The sequence below is a fragment of the Mixophyes fleayi genome, chromosome 6, assembly GCF_038048845.1.
Source record: "Mixophyes fleayi isolate aMixFle1 chromosome 6, aMixFle1.hap1, whole genome shotgun sequence".
Lineage (NCBI taxonomy): Eukaryota > Metazoa > Chordata > Amphibia > Anura > Limnodynastidae > Mixophyes > Mixophyes fleayi.
Window position 1 is genome coordinate 182,401,990 of NC_134407.1, and position 17,670 is coordinate 182,419,659.

Here is a 17,670-nt window from a genome sequence, read left to right on the forward strand (position 1 = left end):
CCCCTGTTTGGTTCACTGGGCCATCTGCATTTTTTTTCTTTTAAAACGTTCCTAAGAGTAAAGTCTTGCCCCACGGGCTAAAATTTGCCAGAAGGCCTCTGATATTATATGTTTTCCACAGGCCAAATGTACAAGCAGTATAACTGATCCGTCTGTGGTAACATATATTATGAGAAAGTAGGTTGTAAGAGTCAAGGAGAGATTTATACCATTATCTGACTGTACAGCGCACGTACTATGCTGGCGCTACAAAGCCCCATAAGGAGAAGCAGCAGCGTGTGACGGACGCTCTCACAGAGCGCACGTTCCTGTCACTACAACCTCCCAGAAACAAGCCATTTCGGACAGGCGGGCTCCGTAAGCTCCACCCCCTAACGCTCTTAAGGCATAGCCGCGCCTTCCCGTGACGTCACATGCCTGTGCAGCCGCCGCCATTTTGTGCGGCTGCTCCTGGAGAAAGAGCGATAATAAAATATATCCCGCAACACGAGCAGAGGAGACCGAGAGGGGAAGAGGGTGCTGGGGGGTCTCACATCCCCCTCTGCGTTGTCTCTTTCTTTTCTTTCAGTATAACAGATTGCAGCGGTAAGAGCCGGCAGGATACTGTGAGGGGTGAATAATAATAATGAGAGGGGGGGATGCAGGCCCAGGCTGAGGCCTTGGCCGTGGAGGGGGTGTCCCTGCTGCCGTGTATTGGATGCTTTGCTGTCCGTTAGTGAGGTCCCGTAGTAGTGTCATGGCTGCCTCGCCTTACGTGGGGTAAGGCTCTTTCTCTGCAGCGTGTGTGCACTGTGCAGGGTAACAATGTAACTGCTGTGTGTGTGCGTCATCCTCATGTGCTGGGACAACAGCGGCCAGGTGAGGGTCTGTGGCCAGCTGGCGAGTTTATATAGAGTTGGACTTCTGTTGCTTCCTTTCTATCAAGAAATAAAATGCTCACAATTCGGTGTTGGTCGCCTCAGAGGCAGTTTATATAACCAGTTTGGGGATCAGTAAGCAGTAAATTACCCATTTGAGTTCTGATCAATGTGCTGCATAAGAGCTGTGGTTGTAATGATGACAAGTTCAGTGATTCCTGGCATATAGGGGATAAGGCAAAACAATTTAGCATAACATTAGCTTTCTCTTACCAAAAACCAGTGTTATGAGATGTAGGAGTGGCTGCTGTTTGTATTAGTAATTGACTTGTTTCCCTAATGGTTCTGGTTTCTGCATTTCCTTGGAATTTGATGGGTGATGTAAAGCTCTCATTTGTCATTGCTTTCAGTCATTGCCTTCAGTTATTGCACTTGCTTTAGAATTTGATGCATGAGTTACAGTAGTCACTTTCTGCTTGTGCACAGGTATGTTTACTGGGCTTATCTGTCATGCACGGTGCCTCTAGCTCCTGGTAGTTGAAATCGCATTTGGATACTGGTACTTGCTGAAATACTGCACATTTTGAAAAATTGGCATTGACAGTGATGTGGTGTCAATAGATGTATTTACTATGTTTGTGTTACTGAGTTTTGATGTAAGTTTGTGTACTTTGGCGTATTTCATATCAATGGCTTTCTAGTTTGTTTCCTCTTGTAGCTGAAAACTATATTTTCTAGTATATAAGGTGTATTTTTGAAGTTTTTAAATGTATTATTTATTAACAATGGACTTTCACAATTCAATTTTGACTTTATTTCACAGGGTGCATCTGAGTTTCTGCTTTGCATCTTTTCTGGAAACCTCTGACTGTACATGCTTTTTGTCTAGGCTCATGTCCTAACAAGGTGCATGTGTTATATTTACTGTAATTTGTGTTCTACAATTGGTGTAAAACACAAGGGGTACCTATACTGTAAAACACATAATGAACATCATTGTATAAATGTATATGTTTTCACATTACTGCATTTTTACCATTCTTGTTTAGTAGTCTAAACTATTGCAGAATATTATTTTACATCCAATAAAATCCTTGCTTTGTGATGGCTAGTTCAATTGTAGCTTGAGTGGCTGATTTTGCAAATACTGAAGCTTTTCTGACTTGCTCTGTTTTACTTGTGCTTTTTGTATTCGTGATGCAACTTAACATTTTGCTTCTTGGTTTAATGATTTCAATTCTATAATTTTGGTCCACACTACTTTTGTGTGTGTTTCCTGTTGATGTAATTCCACATACATTGTTAAACCACTATTCAAAGATATTGCTGTGTAAAAAGAACATTATTTGTTATGCAGCCTTGAATTGGTATATTTTGACTCTCGGAATTATGGTTTGACTTTGTGCTACATGTTTTATCCTTAGTAGCACCATTGTGTTGTAATTTTACAGTTGTATGAAGAATTATAAAGGAATACAAAATACAGTGTTCTACATATTGCTAATGGCCTTGTAATTCAGTTGATATTTGTTAAATATGTATTCAGGTACATTATGAATCCTGCTGTTCTCATTGGAACTTACTAGTAAAGAGTTGAAACTGCTAAATTTTCAGGATTACTTTGCAACCTGTTTAATGTGACCAACTGCTTATAAATGGAATGAAGCTGATACAATGGTTGAATTTGATTGTATTGAACTCAGAGTGTAAGCAGAAATACAAAGTATTATGATAGGACATTGCGTCTATCACAGTGGAATTTTAAAAAATGCCCTTAGTATTCATTTTAGTGGAATTTGGCAGATTTCTCGTTTGCTACTTAAATTATGATCTCATCATGACTGAAGAATACCTTACAGAAAATGCATTTGTAGCAAATTGTTTTGCTGCACTCTACACATTTTAAATTGTCATTCTGTTTCAACTTGTTTGCGTTGGCTTTGTATTGAAACGCAGAAGTGTGTGTATATTTAAAATAAAAATGTTACTCCTGTGTTGATGTAATACGGCTAGGTGGTCAGTATTACTGTCTCAGAGCTGGGGCCATGGGTTCAATTCCGACAAGGGCAGTGTTTGTGTGGAGTTTTTGTTCTCCCTGTGTTTGCCTAGGTTTCCTCTGGGAGCTTCAGTTTCCTCCCACAGTCCAATTAACTCTAGTGTGTGTATGTTAGAGAATTTAGACTGCTAGCTCCAATGGGGCAGGGACTGATGTGAATGAGACAATTTTTTCTGAAAAGCACAGAGATGGCGATGTACACAATCAATAATAAATGGAAATGCCTTCAAATTATAGTTCTTATTTAATAGCAGCATTGTGGAAAATATTTTAAGTACGTTACTAAAATACATTTTTGTTTGTTCCAGAAAAGTTGTCATACTGATGTTTTACTGTTCTGTGGTTTTATTTAATGTTCTCAATTGCTTGTTTTCATAAATTATCCATGGATTGTGCTATCTGCATTAATAAAATGTGGGCAGTGAAGGAGCTTTTTTTTTTTTTTTTTATTAATTTGCACCTTGCAATTTTTGTAATTCTGACTACAGGTGGATTAGCATGAATGCTTAGGTACTCTAGTTGACCCGTATTATTAAATCTCATATTTACGTTTTTGTAGTATGTATTTTATCTCGTTAAAACACAGGGTTTTCTATATCTTTTGATTAAAACTGTTGCAATTTAAATTTTGTTTTGCTTTATCAGTGAGGAAAATGCTAAAATATTTGAGAACGGAAACTTAGCCATGGTTTTTTGTTTGCGTGACTGATGATTGCATTTTATGACTAAAGATTACTGATGTTTTACATGTGGCAGTAAATTTTAATTTTGGATTCCTATCCAGCTGGCAATGTTTTGAGTATATCGTAGGAACAGATTTAAAATGCTAATGTATTTAACACCCCAGCCCCCCATATCCTAGATACTCACTGCCTAAATACCCTTTCTACTTATTACCAGGACAGTTTTAAATTGGCTGACTACAACATATTTGTAGACTGAATTTTTTCAGTCATACATGTCAGATATGTATTTTGAATTAAAATGCATGGCTTTTTTTTTACATGCAATTGTTCTTTATAATGATTAAAACACAATTGTAGGACAGTGGACCGCACACCATGCTTTAACACTCTTTAATTTTTTATTCTTTTAAATACGTGCTGGTACTTATGCACTTAAATATGGTGTCAGTGGAGAGAGTTTTTTTTTTCATGAACTCATTTTGTGACAAAACCACGTCCATATTTGTTTTTGCACAGTATTTCTATATCTGGTACATGATCTTTGTAAATTTGGCCAAAAAGACAACTCTAACATTGTTCTCTTATTTTGGGTCTATTTTGCTGGATTCCAAAATGCTTTTTCTCAAATTGTCTGTTATTTGATTTTCATGTTTGCCTTAATTCATTTTTTTTTTGCAGTCATAAAAGATTTTTTAATTGCCTACAGGATTGACTGGCTTCTACCTAATTAAGGGAAAATAATCCGATTTATTGCAGGTAAGGTATTAGTTTCAATATATTGTAATGCACTTATTTTCTTTAATATTTTTAATTTCACATTTACAAATTAAGCTTTTTTTTGGCACTTGTATGGTTTATATGTATTCAACCTTGGGATTAGTACTTTTTTTAGTTTATGTAAAAACAAAGAAAAACATAAGTACTTATATCTGATGATCTGTGCATAAACTGTGTCCAGTCCTAAATGTTTAAAGCACTCAAACTATTTGAACACAGAATTCCATAATGTAAAACCCTGGGTCATTCGTAATGCCATTATACGATTGTGAAGGTGCATCTCTAGGACAGCAGATGGCAATAGCTAGTATAAATCAAAATCGAGCCAGTGGTATAGCAATAAAATAGTTGAAGTTGCACTGGATCTCAGAAACTCCTGGGGTGTCTCTGCACATCTCCTTTTTAGCTATTATTATTATTATTATTATTATTATTATTATTATTATTATCTTTGACTTATAAGGCGCCACAAAGGGTCTGCAGCGCCGTACATTACATATACAGAAAACAGAACCAAGACACAACATGATACAAAAATGTATACAAACAGGTGACAGGGTAAAGCAAATCAGATTATATCTGACAGATAATGAAAGGGATAGTAGAAATCAGCAAGAAGAAGGCCGAAGATTAATAAAACGGGGAAAACAGGGCTAGCGAAGCAGGCCAAGAGGTACAGAGGGTGAAGGAACAGTAGAAAGAGCACACAAGGAAAGAGGGCCCTGCTCATGAGAGCTAACAACCTAAAGGGAAGGGGGAGACACATAAAGGGTGGTACTAACTAGGTGAGAGAGCCAGGACAAGAAAGTTAGGAGGACTGATAGACTTGAATAAAGAAATGAGTCTTAAGGGCACGCTTGAAGCCTTTGAGAGTAGATGCTAACCTGATGGAACGTGGAAGATCGTTCCACAGCAGGGGAGCAGCCCGGGCAAAGTCCTGAAGACGAGAGTGAGAGGAGGTGATCAGTGAAGTAGTGAGGCGGCGGTCAGTGGCAGAGCGGAAGGGGGCGGATAGGAGTGTAGGTAGAGATGAGATTGGAGATGTAGGGAGGGGAGGATTGACTAAGCGCTTTAAAGGTGAGGGTGAGGAGTTTAAATTTAATTCTGTAGGGTATGGGGAGCCAGTGTAGTGACTGTTGGAGGGAGACCGCAGAGAGAGCGGCGGGAGAGAAAAATGAGGCGAGCAGCAGCATAGAGAATAGACTTAAGAGGGTTAAGGCGAGAATCGGGTAGGCCAGAGAGAAGAAGGTTACAGTAGTCAAGGCGAGAGATAATAAGCGAGTGAACAAGGGTTTTCGTGGCTTCCGTGGTTAGAAAGGGACGTATCTTAGATATATTCCGAAGGTGGAAGTAACAGGATTTTGAGAGGGACAGAATGTGAGGCTTAAATGAGAGGAAGGAATCAAGGATGACCCCAAGGCATTGGACTTGGGGGACAGAAACGAGGGTAGTGTTAACAGAAATAAAGAGGGTGGGAGAGTCCTGGCAGGGGGGAAGACTATATAGTAAATATTTCTAAATTAATAGTTTTGTGGGCTAGTATCACACTTTAATCTTGAAAGCGTTTGGCAGTCAAAAGCAGCAGGTATCTGCTGTTAAGCCATATATATTTATAAACCATTTTCATTCCACATCACTGTACCCAGGGAGGTTCATGATACAAATAAATTATGCATAATGACATGAAAAAGAAGGGAAAGATGGCCCTGCCCAAATTAAATTACATGGAACAACTGATACACAAGGTAGCTGAATAACAATTGTAGCTGTTGGTGACAATGTGCAAGGCTACTGTAAGGAAATAAGCGCTATCTTCTAATAATAAAGCAGTCATTTGCATCTATTTTTTGTGCAGATTCAGGTGGTGGGTACTTGGAATTGGAGACTGTATCACTAAAGTTTATGGGATCTGCTCTGGCACACTATATAAACACGATGGTGCTTCTGCATGCCCAGAGTTTGCATCAGGGACTTTTAGCTGCACCACTGAATAGAATCAAGTTGTTATGCTGAGTTTTTAAAAAAATTTTGTTTTATGCAGTTTGTCAGAGTGAAATAATTGAGTATTTGTGGTCTAGTGCTAATATCCATTGAACTCTTCATATATTTCCCTGTGGTGCATGACTGTTAGTTTGAACTAGCCATATGCTGCTGGTCAATTTGCTAGTTTTGATATGGCTGTTCTTGGCAATGGATTTCTGTTAAATTATCAGAAAGCAAAAAATCAATTATTTTTCTAATGCTGCAGCTTGCCACCATGTATGTTTTCTCAACATATGTGCATTAGATATCAAATACTTTGTCATTCTGTTTATTATGTCCCCATTGCCACAAAGTTTCTTCTAACCCCCCCTCCCCCTCAAGTGTGTGGGTGTGTTTCTGCTATCCACAACACATTCATGAATGTAAATATTCACATGTCGCACAGGTTGGTCTGTCCCAAGTACAGCCTTCAAACATAACACTTTTGTAACCATGTTTTAACTTCTTTTTGTTGTTTTCCTTGCATTGCGTAATGGGTCATTAACACTCCACAATGGCAGTATGCTTAGGTGGGTGTCTCAGGAGGAAAAGGATTAGCATGTTTAGCCCTGTCACCAGCAGGATGCTGCCACCCCCACCCTCTGCCTTCTATAGTTTGTCCTCTAGACTACTTCTTATTTAGTTTGAAGCAGCACAGAGGAATAATAATCCCCAACGGTTTGAATAGTCAGAGGTGATTGTAAGACATTACCCTCCCTTTACCTTTTGGTAATTTTCTATAAATCAGCATGTTTTGTCCTAATTCTTGTTTGTTTGTAACTGACACAGTGCAGGTGACCTCTAAGGCTTCATACCCATTCATGGTTTTTACAGATGATTTTAACATTTGTGAAACATGTAAGCTGGTCTGACACTAGAAATCGGTGTTTCCATACCCATTGCCAGGGGGAGGGAGATTGTTTGTTGTTTTGATTTGTGTTGTTTTTTTTGTTTTACTGCGTTGCATAGCAGTAGCAATTTTTTAGAATGCTGCTTGTTCAATTATTTCAAGTTTTATTTAAACCCATTGGGAGGCCCACAAGCTGTAGAAAAAAATATCAAATGATCAAACCATTTTGCATTTGAGATTCTTTTATTATTGCTAGTTTTAACATTAATGTCTTCATGAAACTCTTCAGTCTACATTGCCTATGAGTTTTCTTATCTTTTTAAGAGGGCTATTAAACTATGTACAGCCCCTGCTAATTAAGGAAATCCTTGCCTATGTACCCCTTCTTGCTTTTGTCTTCAAGTAGCAGATGGTAAACACAACTTATTTGTATTCTAGACGGGTTCCTTTCCTATTTTACTTTGGGAATGCAGTCTCCGGACCTAAACAATCATATTTATCTATTAAACATCTTGCCTGAAAGCCACAATAGCTGTTAACACAGGTATAGCGAAGTAACTACTAAGAAGACTTACCTTGACAAAAATGTCCTTGACAAAAATTGGGCCTACGCGATTTAAAAGGACAGAACGTGATACTGCATAGCGTCTCTATATACATGCATATGGAGCCCACTTCTGACCCATAAAGTCCTCCGTTTTTGTAGTGTGATTCCATAATACTTTTCCGCTCACCACTTTAAAATGATGGATGACCAATAGGAAGTAGCAATCTGATAGCAGCTTCTTATTTGTCCATACGGCCACACCACTCTGCATCTTAACGCAGGTCCAGCGTTTCACTAGGGTTGTAGGATGAGGAAAAATGGCAACATGGGGTAGTTCCTTTGGCTCCAGATAAGGGTCCCTTTCCTCCCTCAACCAGTAAGTGCAGCTGTATGTATGACATTACAGCAGTTTTTATATGTTCTGGAAGTTAGTTGGTTAGACATTTTATATTGATTGCTGTCTTGTTCCAGCATCTGGACAAAGGATTAATCAAAAATAACCACCTTGGGTGTAAATGTATCAAGCTAAGAGTTTTCCGGCGGGTTTGAAAAACCAATCAGATTCTAGTCATTTATTTAGTGCATTCTACAAAATGAAAGCTAGAATCTGGTTGCTATAGGCTACATCTCCACTTTTCAAACCTGCCAGAAAACTCTCAGCTTGATACATTTGCCTCCTGGTCTGTTTAAAATGTTTAAAATTCTCCCTGTCTGTCCCACACAAACTTCACCCTATTAATCATACCACTACCAAGATTATTTTTTTTTGTGAAGAGCTGACAGTCTTACCCAGGAAGCCTTCGGTTCTCCCTTTGAATTAATTTATCATTTACTTTCATCAGTTATCCTGAACCAAATGGTCTTCCTAGACCCAGAGTTATCATAAACCTTATCTCCTCTGTTTCAAATATGTGTCATTCTAAAACTAAAGCTGGGTACACACTACACTGTTTTCGTCCAATAATCGGCTCAAACAACCAACATACGACTGCTTGTTCAAAAGTCGGGTCAGTGTGTGCAGTGAAATGATGGTCGAAAGTCTGCCCAAATGGACAATTGTCGCCTCATTTGGTTGGTCATACCATTTTATATTTGGTTCCAATCTCGTTTCCGCTGTGTAGTGTGTATAAACTTCCGACGGATCCACAACAGTGAGTACGAAATTAGTCATTGCTCACGACAACATGGCTGTAAAAAGTCGCTAAAGGGACCTCCGCTCTTTCCTTTACAAGGCTAGTGTGTTTGCAGTCCATGGACTGAGCGATCGGACCATCGATCGCATGTAAAATCGCTCGGCATAGAAAGTTGGTTGAAATTTCTGTAGTGTGTACCTAGCTTAAGCGAAGTCTGACAGACATAAACTTAAGTGTAATTTAATCTGGAAAATCCACAATGCTTAAGATGGAAAAACAATTAACAACATGACATACAAAGATATAATACAATAGTTTCTTATAAAATGAAAAAGGAATAAAACACTGAAATGGTAAACTCATAAATGCTCTGTTTGCTGGAAGAAGTAGGAAAAAGGACACTTTTTAATGTGAAATTGACTCCCAAAAGTGAACAAAACTGTTAGATTTACAGGACATTTTAAACATGCTGCAGTTACCCACAGCCCCACTTCCGCTAAATGCCAGAACTAGAAAGTCTGTAAATGCAAACTAGTTGTTTATGACCTCTGTTCAACACCTTTCAAGTCGGGTTTTCTTTACACTTGCCTAAAGCTGGGCACACACTACAGACATTTCGACCAACTTTTTATGCCGAGCGTTTTTAAATGCGATCGATGTTCCGATCGCTCGGTCCATGGACTGCAAACACACTAGCCTTGTAAAGGAAAGAGCGGACGTCCCTTTTTAGCGACTTTTTACAGCCATGTTGTCGTGAGCAATGACTGTAATTTCATACTCACTGTTGTGGATCGGTCGGCAGTTTATACGCACTACACAGCGGAAACTAGATTGGAACGAAAGTATTGAACGGTACGACCAACCAAATGAGGCGATAATCGTCCATTTGGGCAGACTTTCGACCATCGTGTCACTGCACACACTGACCCGACTTTTGAACGAGCGGTCGTTTGTCGACTGTTTGAGCCGATTATTGGACGAAAACAGTGTAGTGTGTACCCAGCTTTACTTCTCACCAGAATGTCCTACAAAGATATTACCTCATACAGCAGGTCCTGAGTTTACATTCATTTACATACCAAACATGACTCCTGCAAGTATGACATATGAGAAAATATTATTTTCCTGTGTCCTTATTTCTCTTCATTCACACTTATGCCAGTTACTTTGGCCCAGCAGTCAGGGTATGTTGCAGGTCACTATCCTTTTTAAAGGGAGATTTCAAAGCCTCAGCTTTTTATGACCTGTGCCATAAATTTGTTCTGGGTACTCACCTGTAACCAGTGTCTGATGCTCTCTATCCATAGATCCCTCATGGGTAGAGCAGAAGAGTTTAGAAAAAGAGATGTATTAAATTAGTTTCAGGTGTTAACCCTTGGCTGGACAGAGTTTATCTGAGCCACATCAAGCGAATACTATGAATTTACAAACGCATATTTTCAGTTTTATGTCTATTAGCTTGCAGATGACAAATGTGTTAACACTTTCATCACCATGAAGATTTTATACCTTCGTGTTCTGACCAGTTACCTGTTATGTTTGAAAAGAATAACTATGTATCCAAATTTATAGTTTTTTGTTTTTTTTTGTGGCAGAGAGCTTTCTTTGGGGTCTTTAGATATGGGAATAGCAAATATGTACTTGCGGTTTATTTTATTATGTTTCACGGTGTTGCTCTGAAGATATTTCACAATGGTAAATCTATTCTTTTTTTTTTATTTTTTTATTGAACCAATATTTACAAGTATACAGTCTCACTTCAGGACACAATAGAAATTACAACAAAAACAGATATTTTATAACACATTTAGCATGTAGGCAGTAATTTACATAATTTATAATACAGTTCCCTGTTAAGTGATGAGCCTCACTTCACAGCACATTTTGATGGGTGTTTACTTTTAGCTAAAATTAAATAGAAATACTTTTAAGAGACTCCTTTTAATGATTAGGTATACATGTAAAAATGTCCCTTTCCTGGCAGACCTCAAATGGGTGAAAAATCTACCACAAATTCCATACAGGTTCAAAGGATCACTAAAGTTTAAAATGCAGTTTAAAAAGATTTGTTTTTCTAAGTTTTGATAGGGTCTTTCCTCTAAGGTTTGTTAGGAAGACAATATCTGGGGCACTCAAGGGAGAGTCTGAAATAGGTAATATCTGAGAACTGAGGAAAACTTCCAGATTGCATAAAATGTAAAAAATAAGGGACATGGCATAGCAATGTGTGACATTGGGAGCAGTGTTTGACTTTGAGTGCATGGGCCCCTTTATAAAGGTCCAAAAGTATCAGACCAAAAATCCTTATGTTTGCTCATAGACTGCACAGAGGCATAAACTAAAACCATCTAATGTATACATTCCCATGGGATGTATTCAGGTTGTCTTAATGTATAGTTTGTATTTTTTACTACCCCCTTTATTCCTCATATTATTTAAAAAGAAAAAAGAAAAAAATCAGAACAATTTTGTTTGACTTTTTACATTTTCTTTCTTCTAGTTGGTCAGTAATGTGTTGTTTTTTTTTAAAAAAAATTATTTTTTGTCTATATGCCACTTTATTACATTTTATATTTGATGTTGAAATTGTTAATGTGCTGTGTTGCACAGTAAATTTTCATTTTGAGTAACAAATTGCTTTCCAGCTGCAAAAATGCTAAGGATGAAGGTAGTGTTTATAAATCTTGAGTCTGATTTGGACGTTACCTTTTTTCATCTGCAGGTGTGTGTTGTTTCAGAGCAGCATGGCTGTGGTCATCCGCTTACAAGGTCTGCCCATAGTGGCTGGGACCATGGACATTCGGCACTTCTTCTCTGGACTGACCATTCCTGATGGTGGCGTGCATATTGTAGGGGGTGAACAGGGTGAGGCTTTCATCGTTTTTGCCACCGATGAAGATGCACGACTTGGTATGATGCGCACAGGGGGTACAATCAAAGGGTCAAAGGTCTCACTATTGCTAAGCAGTAAGACTGAAATGCAGAACATGATTGAACTTAGTCGTAGGCGTTTTGAAACTGCAAACATTGATATTCCACCTGCAAATTCTAATCGCCCGGGGCCACCACCAAATCCAACGATGAGCAGTAGCTCTGTGATGAGTCGGGTCAGTTTGCCAACAACTGTACCTAACTTTAGCAGCCCTCCTACTAGCACAGTCTCTACAGTCACCTCTGTAATGGATAGCAGTAAGAATGTCCCAACTTTTTCTACAGCCAATATTGGAAATGCTCCACCAAATCTAGGTGCAGCCTTCTGCAATCCATCCTTTTCTTCTACTATGCCCAGTGTTACCCCACAGCTGCCTACCGTACCTCCACCTCCAATTCCACCAATGCCAACAATACAAACACTACCACCCATGCCATCTATACCCCCTATGCCTGTACCACCTCCTGTTACTACATTGCCTCCCGTACCACCAGTTCCTCCAATACCCCCTGTTCCTCCAGTGCCACCAATGACTCCTCTTCCTCCAATGTCTGGAATGCCACCCATGAACCCACCACCTGTAGGGCCCTTGCCTGCAGGGATAAATGGATCTGGGTCACAAATGAACAATAGTATGAACCCACTGTTTCTTGGCCCTGTAAATCCAATGCCATTAAACTCTCAAAATACAATGAAACCACCACCTCCTCTTAACCATGATGATCCATATGTGTCCCTTCATGGGTTGCCTCATCCTGTGTCAGATGGTGACATTAAGGAGTTTCTTCATGGTTTACGTGTAGATGGTGTGCTTATTTTAAAAGATCCCATGGGTCGCCCCACGGGTAGTGCACTAGTAAAGCTTCTTACCCCCCATGACACATTTGAAGCCTTGAAACGGAATAGAATGCTGATGGGACAGAGATTTGTAGAAGTCACCCCGGCAACTGAAAGACAGTGGGTTGTGTCTGGTGGACACATGGTAAAACACAACTTAGGGCACCATGGGCCCCCTTATATGATGCAGCAGTCGCTGGCTAGGTCCAAATCTCCCAACACACAGCCACGTGCTAGGTCCAGATCACCACATGAACATGGTTTCTGCATTTATTTGAAAGGGCTTCCCTATGAGGCAGAAAACAAACATGTCATAGATTTCTTTAAAAAGTTGGACATTGTTGAAGACAGCATCTACATAGCTTATGGACCCAATGGAAAAGCAAATGGTGAAGGTTTTCTGGAATTAAGAAATGAGGTAGATTATAAAACTGCGTTGAACAGACATAAGCAATATATGGGTAATCGTTTTATCCAAGTTCACCCTATCACTAAGAGTCAAATGTTAGAAAAGATAGACCTGATTAGAAAGAAAATGCAGGGTTTCAATTACATTGATCACAAAGATTCATCACTAGACATGGAGCTAGAAAAGCATTCACCAAGACTCTGGGGACATCTCTCAAATTTGCCATATAACATATCTAGAAGAGATGTATTTCAGTTCTTTCATTTAGAAGGTGTTGCAGTTGATGAGAGCAGTGTGCACGTTTTGACAGATAACAATGGACAAGGCTTAGGACAGGCACTTGTTCAGTATAGGAGTGAAGATGATGCTCGTAAATCAGAGCGCCTAAACCGCAAAAAGCTGAATGGCAGAGATGCTTTTTTGCGTGTAGTGAATAATGAAGAGAGAAAAGAAATTGAGAACAATCCTCCCATACCTGGTAGGAAAGGTTTCAAAATGCAAAATTATGGAAATTCCCCATCAGAAGGAATTCGATCCAGTGGGGATGAATTTTCCTTCATGAGTAGTAATATGAAAGAAAACAATGCTCAAAACTTCCCTTTCCCTGGTAAATTCAGTGGACCAAATAATACCTTTGCACCCCCTGTTCCACCACAAGCAATGGGGAGTGGATTTGTAGACCCCAGACCTCCACCACCTGGAACAAATGTACAAAATTCACCAATTGATTCACCAGGATTTGGGAGTGGTCCCAATAATTTTAATGCCCCTCCCTCTGGTTTTGGAAATGGGCCTCCACCTTTTGGAAATGGACCATCAAATGCAAATGCACCCCCTAGCTTTAACCCTGCCCCACCAAACATAGCAAGTGGTCCTGGTGTTTTAAGTGCTCCTCCAGGGTTTGGGCCAGGAAATCTGCAAATTGGTGGACCTCCAGGTTTTGGCACTGGGTCTGGGAAAGCAAGTCCAACTGTAATTAGGGTTCAGAATATGCCTTTTACAGTTTCTGTAGATGAAATATTAGATTTCTTTTATGGCTATCAGTTGATTCCTGGTTCTGTGTGCTTAAAGTTTAGTGAAAAGGGTATGCCTACAGGGGAAGCCATGGTTGCATTTGAGTCCCGTGATGAGGCAATGGCAGCTGTGGTTGATTTAAATGACCGACCAATAGGCTCCAGGAAAGTTAAGCTTGTTTTAGGTTAGTGTCCCTAATTTTGTGTTGGAATAGCTAGTCTTTTGTACTGTGACTGACATAAGCATACTTTTAGTTTACAGGCGAAAGCTGCTTTAACCTGTATATAGTTTTGTTACATTCTGACTTGGGTACATTCTATAAAGATTAACACAACAAATCACTGCAGCAATTGTGGTAGATTTCCACATATAAACTCACTGTTTAGGCATGGATTGGTTAAGCCAAACAAAACCTAGCAAAGCAACAGATTTATTTTTTTTCTCTCTCCTATTTTGAACAGTGTTAATTCTATCAGGGCACAGTCTGAACTCATTGTATTGTTTGCTGTACATTTGTTGGAATGAAGTAGTAAGCTTGGTATGTTTCAAAGCTTTATAGAAAGTCTGTATGGTGATTTAAAATGTGTTTTTATTCAACTATCCATGCAATAATGTCTATTACCAAAAGTCTGCCTAAAATGCACTGCAAATCAGGTTTTTGTACAATGAAAACTGTTGCCTGTTTTGTTTTATTTTGTGTGTAATTTCTTTTTTTTGTACAATATGGGGAATATAACTTTTGCCACTAGTTGCCGAAGTGTAAATGCACAAGTAAAAAATCTTGCTCTTAATTCCCTTGTATGTTTCTTATTGGAGACTTTCTACCTACATTACTGAAGACTGCAATATATTATGTAAGTGCACCCCAAATTGTGGTCACTGGTGGAGTCAATTTAGCATCCTTTTGCTATCTTGTAAAATCGAGCAGATTGTCCTTACGATCCGTTTTCAGTTGCTTTAAACGTTGCAACTGAATTTTGAGCTCTTGCCCAGTTTCCCTATAAATTTGCGAACTTGTCAATCAAGTCAGCTAGTGGCAAAACGTTTATTCCCATGGTTTGCAGAATCAACATCTGTACCGTTTGTATATATTTTGTGGGAGATATAGAGAACAGGTTTGAACTTGATTGTGTTTTATTTGATATTGAGAAGATTGTACAAAGCTCAATGAAGAGGTGGTTTCTCTGCAGATTTTTGTTTGTTTTTCTTTCTCCCTGTTTATGCAACTCGTGTGATGCTTTCAACAGATCACGTGGATATGCTACCCCAAGCTTTGACATCTGAATGCTGTTTGTACATACTGTTTAAAATTGTTTTCTGTTAATAAAATGAATGCCAATGTCAAGATGTGCAACATGATTTTTGTGCTATATAACTGGTCCTCTTTTGTACTGGTCGTTCGTGCCAGGTTTGACATTTTGGAAATTGCTTAATCAAAACACTAACTTTTTTGCAGTTTGTAGAGCTGGTATAGATCTTCATAATCTCCATGATTCACTTTTATACTACTTTATAAATGTGCATATTATATGTGCATTTTATGGCTTAATGTTTAGGAAAGAAACTGTCTGGTTTACTTTAAAATTCATACCCTCTCCATTATTCTTGCTATTTCCGCTATTAATGTGTAATATATTTTGATCCATACCAAATTGCATGTGTGGAAATTAACACATGTACAAATGTTTTGCGTTAATTTGTCCTTTGTTTGGTACATTTAACAAATGTAATGCTCTAGCTAGTTTTAGTTAAGTAATTTTCAATTACAACATGGCTGAAAATGTATTTGCTAAGACCTTCTTACTGGTTTATATTAGATGTCAAGTAAGATATTGTGGATTCTGTAAATACAAAAACATGAAATAAAGTGTTTATTTCTTTTGGTTTTTGCTGTTGAGATGAGCGCGTGACTGTGCTTGATAAGCAGATGAATGTGAAATAATTGGTTTCTTTATAAATGTGTTATTGGATTTTTGACCACTGATATAAAAGGTTTCATAAGCGATGCTGTACCTTAGAACATGCGATGATGTTGCACGATACAGCATTTATTTGGATACATTGAACCCTGATTCATGTGGATGGTGCACTCATTATTTACACACCTTGACAAAGTACAGCAAATGTTTTTTTTTGTTTTGTTTTTAAAAGTTAAACTATTTTTGTTGTACCACTTCTTGCAAGAAAAGGCAAATTCCACCTGTTCAGGCAAAGTCAGCAACTGTTGCACTTCAGGGATTACGGTGTATGTGTTCTGTCTGTAAATTGCTTATTCTCTCATCACTTTGATTTTTTTTTTTTTAATGTTTCTTGCATTGAGTTTATTATAAATGGATACATTTGGATTTTTGTATGTTAACCATGTTCACATACAGCTGATGATGGTACACACATGCAATGTCTCATCCGCCAGAGGAGTGATTTTCTCTGCAGCTATCTTTCAAGAAGCAATAACTTCACTGGGCATATGTGGACTTCACAACAAGTTGTGTTCATGTGAGAAGACCTATTTATATAACAGATGGCTGCCACTGGGTGCCTTATTGAAGTGGATACAGTGATTGCTCCTAAAGAGTGGCATTGGGCATGCAGGGCATTCTCACCTTTTACATTACCCTGTCTTAACATTTACTTTAGTAGGCTACTAGCACTACACTCCACATTGTGACCATTTGTCCTTTACTGGACTCAGGCTGATCTGCTACAACTTCATGCTTAAGTGTTTTATTCAATTTATGAGAGCATGGGTACAACGTAGACTTTCATTCAGATAATCATGTGGGGGAAACCTAGGGACATTTGAAAATTGACAAAAAAAGTGATTTACCTAGATTTTGTGTGTATAGTTGTGTATTAAGTATATAATCTGAAACTAGACATTTTACGTGCAGGAGCATTGAAAGGGCTTTCATAGCAACTGGTATATCTTTAGAGCAGAGTCTCTAGATTGGTTATACCCAATGAAGATGTGCTGTTTTCATTACTATACTTTACGTTAAGTATCTTTTTACATCCACAATTATCACTCACTCCTGAGGAATGTGGCAGTATTATTGCAATTTCTCTCATGGACCTGATAGTGCAGCATAAGGGATTTGTTGTAGATACTACAGATACAGGTAAGATGAATAAGAACTTATGCTGCTCCCCCGCCTTCTTTTTTTAGTTTCTTTTTCTTAACTTTTCTTTATCAGCTGAAGACTTCTTTTAAAAATGCAGTGGTTTGTGATGTAAAGCCCAAAATCAAGATAAATCCTGCCAGCTTCCCCCCCCCCCCCCCACTGTTTAATTTGACTTTGCAACCTGCGAAAAAATAAACATACAATATCCTAGTTGCATAAGTGTGCACACCATTTCATAATGAGTCTGTAGCTGTGTTCAGAGTTGACCAGTCACGTTCAAAATGATGTTCAAAGGTAACTGGCGTACACAAGCCAGAAATGAAAGTGACTGTAATGAACCCCAAATAAAGTTCAGCTGTTCCTTTTGGATTTCCTTGTTGTTTTTGTGGTTGCATCCTACTAGGATGGCCATATAGCCTACAAAGAAC

The 17,670-nt window shown here is 38.6% G+C and overlaps 2 protein-coding genes across 5 annotated transcripts in view; both read left to right on the top strand.

Annotated features, from left to right (window-relative positions):
* Positions 1-446: 446 nt before the first annotated feature.
* CPNE1 (copine 1) overlaps positions 447-17,670 on the top strand; it is an 80,340-nt gene continuing 63,116 nt past the window's right edge. For 2 of the 4 annotated variants that reach the window (XM_075177503.1, XM_075177500.1), the window contains exon 1: positions 447-585. The gene's annotated coding sequence lies outside the window, so the exon portion shown is untranslated. Of the gene's footprint in view, positions 586-4,277; positions 4,356-11,774; positions 11,794-17,670 lie in introns of those variants that run through there. The other 2 variants (XM_075177501.1, XM_075177502.1) reach the window with 2 other exon arrangements.
* On the top strand, positions 4,277-16,003 carry RBM12 (RNA binding motif protein 12). The gene is made up of 2 exons (XM_075177499.1): positions 4,277-4,355; positions 11,651-16,003. Exon 2 carries the CDS (start codon positions 11,673-11,675, stop codon positions 14,307-14,309), a length of 2,637 nt encoding a protein of 878 aa, XP_075033600.1. The 5' UTR covers positions 4,277-4,355; positions 11,651-11,672; the 3' UTR covers positions 14,310-16,003.

What these genes read in the sequence shown, in the direction of transcription:
- RBM12 (XM_075177499.1), top strand. Translation starts at nt 11,673, where the DNA reads ATGGCTGTGGTCATCCGCTTACAAGGTCTGCCCATAGTGGCTGGGACC.